We start from the raw sequence: 15,513 nt of genomic DNA, 5'->3' as shown, positions 1-15,513 counted from the left end.
CTTCAGACACCACCAGTGGGAGTGTACCAGAGTAAACAGTAATGTGTATGTAGCTTTATTTTATGGGGCCAGCTTCTGTTGGTGTAGGAACATAGAAGCTTGTTAGTTATACATAATTCTACCTGAGTAACTGAAAAGCTTCTATATGTCTACATATAGGAAATGTCCTCCAAAAACCTTTACTTTTTTCCTTTCTAACACTAATTGGAAGTAGGCAGGTCCAGAGCAATGAATCACACAGAGATGCAAGAGGTAGTCTTCTCTGCGATAGAGTAATCATTTGCATCTCTGCATAGAGAACGACTGAGTGCTATAATCATACCAGCCTGACATAGATGGCAGAATTGCCTACCCTCAACAGTGACCAGAAGGAAATAAAGTTAGAGTGAATCACTTTTGCAGGGATGTTGTAGACATCCTCCTTTGTGGTGGGGTACTTCTGGGCTCACACAAGCCTTTAATTAATACAATGTGTTTCTCATGGCACACTAATAGATCTCATGTGGAACAGTTTGGGGATTACTGGTGTACAATAATAGTACATGTTAAACAGAAAAGGACATGACAGAGCAAGGAAATATTTTCACAGCATTTAACAGAACTGCTTATATAGACTAGGAAATACACACACACACACACACACACACAGAGTATATATGATAATAATATTCTATAGACTAGGAAAGTAAAAGTAAAAGTGGGTTTATGTTTTTCTTTTAATTTATACCAAGCCCTTCAAAAAGTACTTGGGCCAATTTACAGTACAGTGGTACCTTGGGTTAAGAACTTCTGGAGTTCCGTTCTTAACCTGAAACTGTTCTTAACCTGAGGTGCCACTTTAGCTAATGGGGCCTCCCGCTGCCACCACGCCGCCAGAGCACGATTTCTGTTCTCATCCTGAAGCTAGGTTCTTAACCCTGAAGCGTCTGTAACCCGAGGTACTACTGTAACTAATTAAATACAAAAGTATTTAAGCCCTCTGAATTTTTCCAAATTATGTGGACAATGGGGAAATGAAATGGGAAGGAAAACTGCTTCCATTTCATAGTATATGGCAAAAGTCCATAGAAGCCCTGTTGACAGGTGCCTATCTCTGGTCTCTCAGAGTAAATATTGACTATTTAGTAGCATATCACTTTCTCCTTCCTCTGTCTCAGCAGAGGAATAAGGGGATTTGTTTGTGTATCCTCTTTCCCTGAGTAATCAGTGGAATTAAAGTCTTTCTGTGTCCCTCCCACTTGCAACCTTAGGCGTGTCTACTCAAAGTCCCATTGAACTAAATGGATCTTACTCTCAAGAAAACATGTATGGACCACAGCCAAAATATTGGAATTGTTACCAATATGACTTTCCCCTTGGCAGCACACCTTGGCTTCCACCACCTGAGGCGGCATCTGCCTCAGTCTGCCTTATAATAATAATAATTTATTATTTATACCCTGCCCATCCGGCTGGGTTTCCCTTGAATTTGTCTAATCCTCTTTTAAAGCCTTTCAACTTGGTAGCCATCACTGCCTCCTGGGGAGAGAGAAAAAGGTGGTAGTGGGTTCTCTCCCTCCACCCCAGTCTTTCAAATACCGTAGCCAAGGAGGCCACCACCCCACATCCCTTGGGATGGAGTCCCTGCAAAGTGGCTCTTCTGGACCCCTGGTGTGCTAAGAGAAAGAGGTGAGTAAAGCAGCACCTCCTGCCGCCTTTTCTGGCTTGCGCATGCGCTCTCTCTTTGTGGGACCCTCACAGGGCCCGATCCTCCGAGCCGCGCAGCACTCCCCCAGAAAGACGCGGAAGAGGAAGCCATATATCTATCTGGATGCATAGCCATAAGGGGAAAGCAAAGTCGCTGTGGAATCTCCTCTCTCGGAACTGCCCGCCGACTTCCTTCCACAACGAAGAAGGAAGAAGCAAATGAACCCCCTTCCTCGCCCCCCTCCGCTGCAGAGCCCCACGCGTCCACCCGCCTCTCTTTTCCCCTGACCCGGGTAACCCCCATCTGGAGACGTTCCCTCTAGCCGCCGCTTGGGGCACCCGGGGAGCCAATGGGAAGTGTTCTTATCTGGGAGCCAATGGTAGTGGCCGTGACATCCCTTGGAATTGGGGGGTGGCGGGGTGGGGAGGAAGCGCCGCCTTGAAAAGGGACCCGCTGGCCCACGTTCCCCCCCAGTGGCTTTTCCCGGGTTCTCCTCCTCCTGCTGTGTGAGTGCTGCAACCTGAGCTTGGCACGATGGATCCCGTGCAAGAGGGACGTGTTGTGATTGTTGGCAGGTAAATCCCTTGACGAGGGGCTCTCCTGTTGGCAAGGAGAGAGGAGGGAGAAGGGTGTTTAAGTCCGGGAAAGGGGATCCTGTGCCCCCCCTTCCCCCCAGGAAAGCGCGAAGGACGTGGAACCTGCGTTTTAGGCGTGGGATCTTCAAAGCCACCAAACCACAACTTACACTGGCATTTGCTGTTGCTGCAGCAAGGTGTTAAAAAAGACAAAACAAATGAGTAACTTTCCTGCGTGTGAATAGAACACTTATCTAAGCCATTTAATCTGTTTGCGTTTAGTCTGTACAGATTACCTTGAAACACATGGAGAGCTAAAGGACATTCTAGGTGAATAGCAGCACGGGAAAAAGTCCATTGCCAACATGGAAATTCAAAGTGTGGTGTGTTTTGGAAAGCTTTTATAAACAGCAATATGTAGATTTTTGCCAAGATAATTTTATAGTGTAGTAACTTGATTGAAATCTGGATAGCCTTCATGTATTTATGTTCAGGTTGTATGTGTTGTTCTTTTTTTCCTCCCTCTAAATTAACTGCATCTAATTAAAGTAACAGGAAATTTGTACCTAAAATTAGTGCTATTGTGTGTGCTTGCTTATAATTAAGAAAAAAAGAGCCCTGCTGGATCAAATGGAAGGCCTATGTAGTCCAGCATTCTGTTCACTTGGTGGCTGATCAAATGTCTATTGGAAGCTCACAAATGGCTTTAAAATATATATGCCTCTGTTTTCCCCGTTTGATAAGGCCTAAAACTCTGGCTTGCTTATTTTTATAATTGAATGTTTTCGCCCCAACCTTAACTCTTCAAACGCAGTCTTGCTGCCCGACCGCAGAACATAAGAGGTGTGAATTGTGTTTGGAGCATGTGCCTTTTACGTTGTCGCATGCTGTTTGACTAAGGCAGCAGCCAGGGGTTGCACTCAGTTATGCATCGGTCACCAGTGGTATGTAGAGGGTAAGGTCAAACTTTGCCCAATGGCAGCACCAACTGGGAAACTGCTTAAATGTCGGAAATTGGAACACTTCAGCTAGCACAGAACAAAGGTCAACCAGCAATTCTTTCTGTGCTAGAGGTTTGTTGGTAGTCTGTTGAGGCTACTGCACTGTGGACTATGAATTGCTGTCAGATATGTGATTAAGAGACTCTCTTGTAAACTAAGTGAATGAAAGTACATGTTTGTTCTGAATATTGAGTGTATGTCTGAATAAAACTGTGAAGTAGATGACCTCTGTACCATTAGTAACCTTCATGTGGAATTGCACCATTATTGTTCCTGTAACCTGTTAACTGATTAAGAGAACAAATGATAAACAAATCATGTTTATTGCCAATTTTTAACACGGCTATTAACTGTATGAAAACAAAGTACCATTGAAATCAGTAAAACTCCAAGGAAAGTGTGTGGTCATCCATGCCTTTATATGTGGAAAGCTTTAATTTCCTATGGTGAATAGTGCAAAAAGTGTAGTGTTATATACATTTGCTATTATAAATACTGACAATAAACTGATCAGAGGTTCAAGTAAGCCTTTTCTGAAGTCTAAAAGCATTTTATGGAAATACTAATACATTGAGTTATAAGACATATTCAAGTAGAGATGGTACTATAGCAGTTATTTGTCCAAACTCCACCTGTATGGGTTATGATTGCTCTGTAAATTCTATTTCAGTAATTCTAAAGCATATTGTCTTCCTAGTTTAGTATACAGTGTTGTAGTGTAGATAGATAGATAGCTTACTCAGCCACATTTGCAATATACTTCCACATTTTTTGTTCTGATTATCTCCTTTGCTGCCTTTTACTTGCAGATGTGGAGATCTGCAAGATTCTGGCAAATATGATGACCATTCCTCATTGTCCCCAGTTATAAAAAGAGATAAATACTTCCTTATTTTGCTTAGTTATTGGGCAATTCAGTTCCATTCACAATAATGTCAGTGCCCAAGACATTTTATTGTCTGAAGTGGAGCATGTGCTTAATTTCTAGTGAAAATGCATGGCAATTAATAGTGCAATCCTATGCATACCAATTCAGATTAAGTCCTACTGAACTCAAAGGGACTTTACTGTGGGCATAATCCAGGCCAATTTAAGCACATTTAGCTTGCAATACTATACATGCTTACTTAGGAGGATAATACTGTGCAAGGATTATATAACTTTCTTATATAAAGCACATGTTATTTTCGTGGCAAGAGCTGATGAACGACGGTATCAAAATTTAATTTTAAAAAAGAACTTGCAAAAATCATTTTTAAAAGTCAGGCTGCTTTATTTACAGTCTTTTCTAAATAAGAAACACTTAAGAATATATGATAAGACACTTGAAAAGCTTCTCAAAGATTTTCTCGCTGTCACCTAAGAATAATAAAAACATGTTAATTAAAAGAGTGTTTTGCATCTCATGACACATTCTTGCATTTAAAATCTGTAGAGGTGTTTGCATAGACTGCCTGGCTGCAGAATAGAATAATGTGGGAATATTCTGTTCTGATGTCTGCTCTTCAGTGACTTTGATATGACATGACTATAGCTACAACCTTTAATAACTTGTGACTTCATGTGGCCTTATCTTGCCTCTTTGAGGGTTTCCTCACTGCACTGGGAAACCCAGCCAGATGGGTGGGGTATAAATAATAAAATATTATTATCATCATTATTATCATAGCTGTGTTTTGACAACTCCATTTGGTTGATCTAACTGAGGAATTCATGACTGCCATACTCTCTCTCAATACATTGTGGGATCAACATATATCCTAAGTCCACTGAATCTGTTTATTGCCACAGAGAAATTGTTAGTGCGGGTTAATATAACAGGGTTGTCATGGGTGGATCGCTACCTGTTGAGATTTACCGTATTTTTCGCCCTGTAGGATGCACTTTTTCCCCTCCAAAAATGAAGGGGAAATGTGTGTGCGTCCTATGGGGCGAATGCAGGCTTTCGCTGAAGCCTGGAGAGCGGGAGCGCTTCCGCTGCTTGCGGAGAGTTGCCTGCATGCCGAAGCCTGCGCGCGCTGAGATCAGCGCGTCCAGGCTTTGCAGACCTCTCCGCAAGCAGCGGGAGCGCTCCCGCTGCTTGCGGAGAGTTGCCTGCATGCCGAAGCCTGCGCGCGCTGAGATCAGCGCGTCCAGGCTTCGCGGACCTCTCCGCAAGCAGCGGGAGCCAGCGCTGGGCTCCCACGGCTTGCAGAGAGCTGCCTGTTTGGGGGCTGGGGTCGGGGGAAGCTCGGGCCTCCCCCGCCCCAGCCCCGCGCCTGGGGGAAAAATAATTTCCCCCCCTTTATTTCCCCCCCCAAAAACTAGGTGCGCCTTATGGGACGGTGCGTCCTATAGGGCGAAAAATACGGTAGATTGCCTTTGGCAGTCTTTCCTTCACCCCCCCCCCCCCAATGCAAAGGTGAAGGACCTATTGGGATGGTCTGCTGTCAGACTTGTTGAATTTGAGAGATTCCTGCAAGTGAGCAATTTGCAAGGCACTTGGAGCACAAGGTCACTCACATTTTGATCCAAACTAAACGTCAGTGTTGATAAAGTTCTAGAGTAGGTTTCTAGAGCTGGCCAGTCAAAGTGTATGGAATCATGTTGTTGTTGTGGTGGTGGTTTGAGGATGTGGACAGGACAACTGAAGGGACCTCGACTATAACATGTACTCTCAGTTTAGCTTATTCCTTCAACTACAGCAATACAGAGACATGGAAAAGAATTTAGGAGTAGTCTCGTATTTTTAAACATGGATTTTACTGGATCTTTACATGGAAGAAATAACAAAACAATAAATAAGAGCACATGAGTAGGGAGGTGATCAATGCCTTTTTATGAGAGGGAGTGGTCCTTGCCTGTTTGAAGAAGGCAGTGGTAAAACCACTCCTTAAGAAACCTTCCCTGAATTCAGAAAACCTAACTAACTACCAGCCGGTTGCTAATCTCCCTTTCCTGAGCAAGACCAGATCCCAGTGCTTTTGGAAGAAACTGATTTTCTGGATCCATTTCAGTTGGGGTTTTGGCACAGAAACTGCTTTGGTCACCCTGTATGATGACCTCCGCTGAGAGAGAGGCAAGGCAAACATGTCCCTGTTAATTCTTCCGCAGCCTCTCAGTGGCTTTAGATACCTTCTGGAGCGACTGTCTGAACTAGCGGTGGGTGGCACCGCTTTGCGGTGGTTCCAGTCCTACTTGGATGGTCGTTCCCAGAGGGTGTTGCTTGGGGAATGCTTTTCAGCCCTGTGGAACCTTCAGTGTGGGGTTATGCAGCTCTAATTCTCCTTTACATCTGCAGGTGAGGCAGTGGAAGTGCTGGACCAGTGTCTTGCTTCGGTAATGGACTGGATGAGAGCCAAAAACTGAAACTCAATCCAAATAAGACTGAGACACTGTTAGTGGGTGGTTCCCTAGGCCAGATGGGTGGGAGATTGCCTGCTCTTGATGGGGTTACACTTCCTCTGAAGGAACAGGTTTGTAGCTTAGGGGTACTCCTGGATCCTTTGCTGTTACTTGAGGCTAAGGTGGCCTCTGTGGCCCGGAGTGCCTTCCATCAGCTTCAGCTGGTGGCCCAGCTACGCCCCTATCTGGACAGGGATAGCCTAACTACTGTTGTCTGTTCTCTGGTAATCTCAAGGTTCAGAAACTTCAGCTAGTGCAGAATTCAGCGGCCAGGTTGCTCACTGGAGCAAGACAGTTTAAGCATATTACACCGATCCTGGTCAGACTGCATTGGCTACCAGTTAGTTTCTGGGCCCAATTCAAAGTGCTGGTTTTGACCTATAAAGCCTTAAACGGCACAGGACTGCAATACCTCAAGGACTGCCTCTTTCTATATGAACCTACCTGGACCCTGAGATCATCTTCTAAGGCCCTTCTTTGTGTGCCTCCTCCTTGAGAGGTCCAGAGGGTGGCAACATGAGAACGGGCCTTCTCTGTAGTGGCTCCCTGTCTGTGGAATGCTCTCCCCAGGGAAGTTCGTCTGGTGCCTTCATCATGTACCTTTAGGCTCCAGGCAAAAACGTTCTTTTCTAAACAGTACTTTGGTTGATTTGATTGACATCCTATGCCCTTTTAAAATGTGTGGTATGTTTTTTTGGGGGGGTATTGGGTTGTTGTTTTTATTTTGATTCTATATTTTGTGGTTTTATATTTTGATTTTGTTCTGTGAACCGCCCTGAGACCTGACCTCCAGGTATAGGTTGGTATATATAAATTCAATTAATAATAATAAGTAATACAAGTATATTATCTGCAAATGAAAAGGGTGATTAAAAAATTAAGAGAAATTGACTACATATACATAATTGAACAAATGAATTAATGAATAGGGCTAGGGAGTGCCTTCCATATTAATATTTTATTGTAGGACCAGAAAATTTGCATCTACATATCCAAATTAGATCCCAATATTTAGCAAGAATTATGCCCGTTGGCAGGCAGATACTAAACAGGACTGTTTGTTGGCACTGTGCAATTTAGCTGATCTTTGAAATGAGTATTATCATTACTAAGCAGTATCTAAGATAGAATTGCATAGAATATCATTTTCTGTAAAAAGAAAGAAAGAAAGGATTGACTAAATATACAATACAACATTTAAAAAAAAAAAAAGAATTGCCAAGTGGGGCTGAACCCTGGTGGTAGAGCACATGCATAATCTCCCAGATTAGTCTCAAATTTTTCAGGTAACAGGACAGGGAAGAATCCTGACAGCCAAGGGAGCCATGATCAGAGTATATAATAGTGGGCAAGATGAATAGCCTAACTTGGGGTAAGGCAACTTCATATAACTATATATGTTCACCTGAATGTTTCTGCATTCCATATGTACTTAGAGGGATGCTCTGTGTGCAGAATTTCAGGCCTGTAGCATGCAGAATAACCTACAGAATAGTGAAACAAGACTATTTTAAATCCAAGTCCATTTTGTTCAACATTCGCTCTCTGCTTAATAAACTTAGATGTTCCAAAAGTAGGGTGTGAGCCAATTTGCTTTGTAATATGCTGCTTGGTCTGTTGCGTCCTTCATTGCCCTTTCAAAACATACCTTAAACCTCTGTTGCTGAATCTGTGGGTTGGTTAACTATATCCACATCCAGGTTGCTGCCTTCAACAGGTGCTGAAACAGGAAAACCTTGTTTTGCTTCTGTGTTGTGACAGGAATAGGTCTGTGAGGTGGTTGAGCGTAAGAGGCAGGGCCTTTTTTGTGGTGGCTCCACCACACCTTTGGAGTCCTTTCCCAGAAATGCTGCAATGGCAGCTACACCTCAGACTTTTCAGAAGACCTTAAAAGCTCAATTGTTTCAGTTGGCCTTCTCCTGAATAATTTATGTCCTGCTTACCGGAAAGAGACTGGAATATCGTTGTTACTAGAATTCCAAACTCTCTTTGTGGAATTTCTGTGGAATAGATCAATAATAATTATTGATTTTTAGTAAAAAACATTTTTATATACTTGTAGTTTTTATTGCTGTAAGCTGCTTTGGGCAGGCTTTGCCTGGAAAAGTGGCATGTAAGTATTTTAAAATAAATAACAATAAAAGATTTGTGCTAACCGTTTTCTCTTTTCTTCTTAGTGGACTCATTGGATGTAGCTGGGCCATGTTATTTGCTTCTGGTGGATTTCAAGTAAAGCTTTATGATATTGTACAAGAACAGGTAACAAAAGCCCTGGAAAAAATTGGGTAAGTCATTTGAGTTCCTTTAGCACAGATTAGTCAGGATTATAATTGTTTGAATACTGTGGTTAGCTTTTAGTTCTAAACACGATGAACAAGGAACTAATGGGATTTCAGGATGCATCCAGATTATCTGTTCAAGGTAGTGCTCAAATTGTGGGATAAAAGGTAGTAGATCTTCAGTGAGACCCACAAGCCCCACTACCTGATCAATTGTCCAATGTGTCCTCTGTTGCCTTCTAAAAGCAATAGCAGGCAGATAGTCACACACAGAGGCATAAATCCTTTTACTGTCACACAACAGGCAGAGGCTTATCTCTGATTTTAGCACATAGAATGGAGATAGGATGCCCCTTATCTCTGATCGTAGTGCTTAGAGAGTCTGCAATCTCCATCTGGCTGGTCCCTCCAGGTACACAGAAGAGCTTATTTATTGCATTTGTATCCCACCATTTTTTCCAAGGAGTACATGATGCACCCCTCTCCTCAGGTAATCCTTACAAAACGACCCTGTGAGGTAGGTTAAGAGGTTGGGACTAGCCCAAGGTCACCTAGTAGGCCTGGGCAATATATCCATATATCACCCAGGACTGGTATTAGGGGCAGACAGTGATGACGGCTTCACTCAGCGGCATATTGCTGGTGAAACCGCTACCTCCTGAGTCCCACTGCTACCAGCGTGCTGAGGGAAAAACAACCTGCATCCGGACTCTGGCGGCAGAGGGACTCGGGAGCGGTGGCAGTTTCACCAGTGATATACCGCTGAGGGAAACCGCCATCACGGTCTGCCCTCATACCACTGAAGGGAGAAACAGTCAGCATTGCCGAGGCACAATACGGCTTGCTCCTCCCTCTGCTTCAACAAGCCCCATGTCCCTCCGGCTTGTGCATACTGGAGGGATATGGGGCTTGTTCAGCTGGGGGGAGGGCGGCGAGAAGACTCAAAGAAGCCCTCCCGCCCCCCAGCTAAGCCTCGCCAGTCCCCCTTGCCTGTTTCAAGGCAGCAGTGGAAGCTGCCTCAGCTTCCTCCACCTTTCAGTAGCTTGCTTGGCTTGTCACATACCTTCACCTTTCAGATGCTCCATGTGTTTGTTATTTTTTTCGTGTTATACAAATACAGTATCAGTAACACTTTAAAAAGCTTGTTTAAGATGCCCAGTCCCTTCCAATACTAGTAAGTGGAGACTTAAGTTTCCAGAATGCTTATTGAGAGTTAGGAGTTTCCGTATTCAAATTACTCAATCGGGAGTTGCGTAGATGTCTTTAGATAAGATACTGTTCTCTTGGCGTCAGCCCCACCCCTTGTAATATGGGATGGTGGCAATAGTGACCTATTTACAATGCTGTTGTAAGAATTATTGAGATAATGCACGTGAAGCACTTTGGACACTTCAGCTGTGCTAAATTGTAAGAATTGAGTTGGTGCTGGCTTAAATTCCCATGTCCAACTTCCTGAGAACTTGCATGATGTACCACTGAATTGTCACAGAGAAGTTATGTTTCTAACATTGCCCCATCTTATATCCATGTCGTTGCAAACTTCAGATGATGATCACAAAAGTTATCCATACAGACCAGAGTTTTCTTTGTTGAGGGTAGAAATGTGATATTCTTTGCACTACCAAAATGGCATTGCCTAGGTAACAGCAGAATGAACAAGCAAACAAAACACTTGGGGAGAGAGGGTTCAGCAAAGCAGTTTCATGTTTCTGAGTGTTTGGTGGTAAGGGATACTTAAAAGTGTGAAGAGGAATGCATTTTTTTGTTTCTCCTTCAGAATTGATTTGACTGGACTAAGGGCTAAGCAAAGCCCCTTATCAGATTAGTGTTTCACTCCCAATTCCTTTGTTAAGTTGTTTTCCCTGATTTCTCTGTCTGTAATATGAGGAAGCATCTAATTACCTATGGGTGATGGGACTGCTATTGTACAATACGAAAACATTACTGCTCTAACAATAATCAACATAAGGCTTTGCCAGAAGCATGGACTTGTGAGAAGGAGCGCCAGGTTGTTTTCAAGGTTTTGTTTCAAGGTTTTGTTTTGTTTCAAGGTTTCCCCTACATCCGGTATTTATTTATTGCATACGACTGGCTTTTAAGTTGTGACCACTCTGCACATAACTTTAAACACCTCCTGGTGGATGAGAGCATTGCAGGTCCCACTTGCAATATACTCTGCATGAGAATGGTGGAGACACGAGCAGGTTGAGGAAACTGGCAGATTGATGACTGGGTAATCTGTATGTTAATATTGTCTGGGACATCACATTATGCTGTGCCTCCATCGAATAAGAGTCTGCCTATTCCTGTATAATCTTTGTTCAGTCATCAACAGACATGCAAAAGGTTTTCATGTGCTGGAGAGGCTGGAAAAGTTCACATGTTTTGTGGTACGGTGCTATATAAATATTTCTATGAATACATGAGTAAGATATAAAAAGGGCAACCAAAACGATCAAGGGGATGGAGCAATGGGGAAAGGTTGCGGCATTTGGGGATTTGTAGTTTAGTGAAAAGGGACGCGGGTGGCGCTGTGGGTTAAACCACAGAGCCTAGGACTTGCTGATCAGAAGGTCGGTGGTTTGAATCCCCGCGACGGGGTGAGCTCCCGTTGTTCGGTCCCACCTCCTGCCAACCTATCCGTTTGAAAGCACGTTAAAGTGCAAGTAGATAAATAGGTACCGCCCCAGCGGGAAGGTAAATGGCGTTTCCATGCGCTGCTCTGGTTCACCAGAAGCGGCTTAGTCATGCTGGCCACATGAGCCGGAAGCTGTACGCCAGCTCCCTTGGCCAGTAAAGTGAGATGAGCGCCGCAACCCCAGAGTCGGCCACGACTGGACCTAATGGTCAGGGGTCCCTTTACCTTAGTTTAGTGAAAATGCGAGTAAGAGGCAACATGATAGAATTATACATGGCACATAGAAAGTGGATAGAGAGAAGTTTCTTCTCTCATAATGGTAGAACTCATGGACATCAGTGATGGCTGCCTGGAGGCAGTGGTGACCAGCAACTTGGATAGCTTTAAAAGAGGATTAGAAAAATTAATGGAGGCAAAGGTCATCATGGTTGTTCTCTGCCTCCATAGTCTGAGGAACTAGGCTTCTGAATACCAGCTGCTGGAAACTGCAGGAGGGGAGAGTGTACTTGGGCCCTGCCTGTGGGTTTCTCATAGGCTCTGGTTGTGAAAACAAGATGCTGGACTAGATGGGCAATTGGCCTGATTCTGATCTGCTACAAGGAAAAGTTCAAGGTCTTGGTACTAACATATAAGGCCCTGTGCAGCTCAGGACCAGGTTACTTGAGAGACCACCCTATCCCTTGTATGCCCAGGAGGTCGCTGCGGTCTGTGGAAGAGCTCCTTCTGCAAATTCCAAAGATATCAGAAGTCAGCATCACAGTAACTTGGAGCAGAACTTTCAGTATGTCTGTCCATTTTCTTTGGAATAGCATTTTGGGGTATAACAAGAGCCCACCATTTGCACTTTCCGGGAACAAATGAAGACATTTTTGTTCTGACATGCTTTCCCAGCTGGATTTCTGCCAAGGGTGTCTGTATTGTATTGCTTTTGCCTTTCTGGTTTTTTTAAAAGAAAGTATTTGCTATTTTGTGCTGTGTTTAGCCATTTTTAGCTATTTTTATAGCACACCACCTTGAGATGTTGGCATGGAAGGCAATTAATAAATGTATAACAATGTTTGCATTGTGCTCTGAAGCATGAATCTAGAGAATGCCATAAAAAGGTAAAGGACCGCTGACAGTTAAGTCCAGTCGCAGATGACTCTGGGGTTGCAGCACTCATCTCGCTTTACAAGCCGAGGGAGCTGGTGTTTGTCCACAGACAGTTTTTCCGGGTCAGGTGGCCAGCATGACTAAGCTGCTTCTGGCGCAATGGAACATCGAAACCAGAGCAGCACACGGAAATGTCATTTAACTTCCCACCGGAGTGGTACCTATTTATCTGCTTGCACTTTTTGGCGTGCTTTCAAACTGCTAGGTTGGCAGGAGCTGGGACTGAGCAACGGGAGCTCACCCCGTCGCGGGGATTCGAACTGCCGACCTTCTGATCGGCAAGCCCAAAGAGGCTCAGTGGTTTAGACCACAGCGCCACCGGCGTCCTTGAGAATGCCATACACTGCACCATATTTCATGAGGGTTCCTTTTAATAAGTGTGCATGGAAAAAGTTAAGAGTGCAGTAGGGGAAAACAGGTTGCCGGAATCTTTCCTGTGGTATATTTTTATTAGTACGTGTGATAAATAAAACTCATAATTCTTCTGTTTTCAAACAGCAAAGAATTGAAAGAACTAGGAAAGACAGGAATGCTGAAAGGTACTCTGACAGCTGACAAGCAGCTGTCTCTCATTAGCGGCTGCACAGATTTAAAAGCGGCAGTAGAGGGTGCCATTTACCTTCAGGTGAGTACAGTACATGCTTGTTTGCTTGAAATGGCCAAAGGGAGGAAATTTTGTCGGGAATTCACTGGCTTCCTTATGCTCTAATCATTTGTTCATTCACCAGCTTTATCTCATACAGTGGTGCCCCGCAAGACGAATGCCTCGCAAGACGAAAAACTCGCTAGACGAAAGGGTTTTGCGGTTTTTGAGCTGCTTCGCAAGACGAATTTCCCTATGGGCTTGCTTCGCAAGACGAAAACGTCTTGCAAGTTTGTTTCCTTTTTCTTAACACCGTTAATACAGTTGCGACTTGACTTCGAGGAGCAACTCATAGAACGCGGTGTGGTAGCCTTTTTTGAGGTTTTTGGTGATTTTTGAAGCTTTTCCAAAACTTTTCCGACACCGTGCTTCGCAAGACGAAAAATTCGCTAGACGAAAAAACTCGCGGAACGAATTAATTTCATCTTGCGAGACACCACTGTAGTTGGATGAAACTAAAAGCACTGGCCTCTAAATACAGCCTTGACTATGCAGCAGCTGGTCATTACCATTCCAGCAAAATTTTTATATCTAATTGATATCTTAATTGACCAAAAATTGTAAGTGGTACTCCTACCTCTTTTCATTGGCAGTTTGTGGGCCAAGTAAATGATAAGTTTAAATCTGGTTTAAATCAGCCAAACTTAATGTGTAAAGTTTTCAGAAGTCTAGTTAAAGGAGGTACTTTTGTATAGAATCCTTTGTGGTTAGGTTGTGCATAAAGAATATACCAGATTTTCATAAATAGGTGATCTAGCTAAGTGCAGAAATGGAAATTCTGTTGCTTCAGTCAATTCAATTCTACTCTATTGCTTCATTTTACTGGAGTACCCCCAGATAAATAAACTTAAAAGTGAAAGTAGTGAAAAGGGTCTTAGCATACATTTTGCTACCCTAGTTGTACACGTATTTCTTAGGGGTTGTTTGTACATATCCTGATCTCGATTGATGCCCTGCACTGGCAACTTGCGGGAGGAGGGGCATACTCTCAAAGGCAGAACTATGCAGTTAAGGTTCCATGTAGTTTTGTGATGTAATACTATAAATAGACAGAATTGCAATACCGGTAGCTCTCATCTTAGACTGATTTTGCAAATGTGACCACAGAAAATAAAATAAATAAAATGGGCGGGAGAACAGAAAACACCTCCCGCCCCAGAAGAGATCTCACAGGAACCCACATGCAACCTTCCCAGAGCCTGGAAAGCAAGTGGGACACGGTGGGGGCTTAAAAAGCTCTTTTCGCAGTGGGAAAACACAGTGTGGAAAGAGCTTTTAAGCTCCTCCCCTGCCTTACTTTCCAGATTTCTGAGACTATCTCATCACAACTTTGCAGAGGCTTCCAAAGGCCTTGCACGACCTGCTCAGTAAGCAAGCTTGAGGGGCTTATAAAGCTTGCCATCTTGGGGGAGGGGGCCAGGCCCGCTCAGCACTGGCCTCAGAGAGATAGGAATGGATGTGCAGGACTATTTGGGGGGAAGGGGTTTGGCTTTGCATAATTTTGCTTATACAATCCCCCGCTTAAGATAACTTCTACCTGTATATTCCCGCTTCTTCTTCCAGAAGAGGGAGCTGGTGCATTGAAGCTACTGCTAAAGCAAGCATATGATGACTTAAACGTATCTGACACTAACCCCTGACCAGATTTCCAATGAGTTATATATCTACAAGCTTTGTGTATGGCCAGTGGATTCAGAACTTTGACTAAGCTTTCTGTTCCTCCATTTACATTCTGTTGCCATCCTACAGTGGCCAGACTAGTACCGTGTCAAGAGAGGCTGTGAAATACCAAACATAGGTGACTGCCTTGTACTCACTCAGACCATTAGTCTGCGCAGTTCAGATTTCAGATGCAACATTCACAGCTCTGCCTAGAGATGCTCGGGACTGACCCTGATATATATATCATTTAATACATATGTTGAGGAAAATATAAGTTGATCACTTATCTGGAGCCCACCCTATCCCATTCTTCCTGCTGCTTGGCTGATCTCAACTAAAGCATCCATGACAAAAAAAGTCATCCGACCTCTGCTTAAAAATATCCAATGAACGAGAGTCCACCACCTTCCAAGAAAGTCCATTCCACTGTCGAACAGCTCTCACTGTCAGAAAGGTCTTCCTGATGTTTAGTCGGAATTTCATGTCTTGTAA

General features: G+C 43.7%; 2 protein-coding genes across 2 annotated transcripts in view; one reads left to right on the top strand and one right to left on the bottom strand.

Annotated features, from left to right (window-relative positions):
* Positions 1-2,082: 2,082 nt before the first annotated feature.
* Positions 2,083-15,513, top strand: part of CRYL1 (crystallin lambda 1) — a 36,924-nt gene continuing 23,493 nt past the window's right edge. Inside the window, exons 1-3 of the mRNA XM_081002542.1 lie at positions 2,083-2,262; positions 8,825-8,932; positions 13,215-13,341. Of these exons, the coding sequence (XP_080858668.1) occupies positions 2,222-2,262; positions 8,825-8,932; positions 13,215-13,341 (276 nt within the window). The 5' untranslated portion in view covers positions 2,083-2,221. The remainder of the gene's footprint in view (positions 2,263-8,824; positions 8,933-13,214; positions 13,342-15,513) is intronic.
* The window catches only part of LOC308475523 (uncharacterized protein), a gene marked incomplete at its 5' end in the record, with an annotated part of 89,785 nt that continues 87,866 nt past the window's right edge, over positions 13,595-15,513 (bottom strand). Inside the window, one exon of the transcript XR_013985283.1 lies at positions 13,595-15,252. The remainder of the gene's footprint in view (positions 15,253-15,513) is intronic.

This window comes from Podarcis pityusensis (assembly GCF_964106645.2).
Source record: "Podarcis pityusensis genome assembly, chromosome: 4".
Classification (NCBI taxonomy): Eukaryota; Metazoa; Chordata; class Lepidosauria; order Squamata; family Lacertidae; genus Podarcis; species Podarcis pityusensis.
The sequence above is the reverse complement of the archived record's forward strand: the minus strand, read 5'-3'. Positions and strand labels throughout refer to the sequence as shown.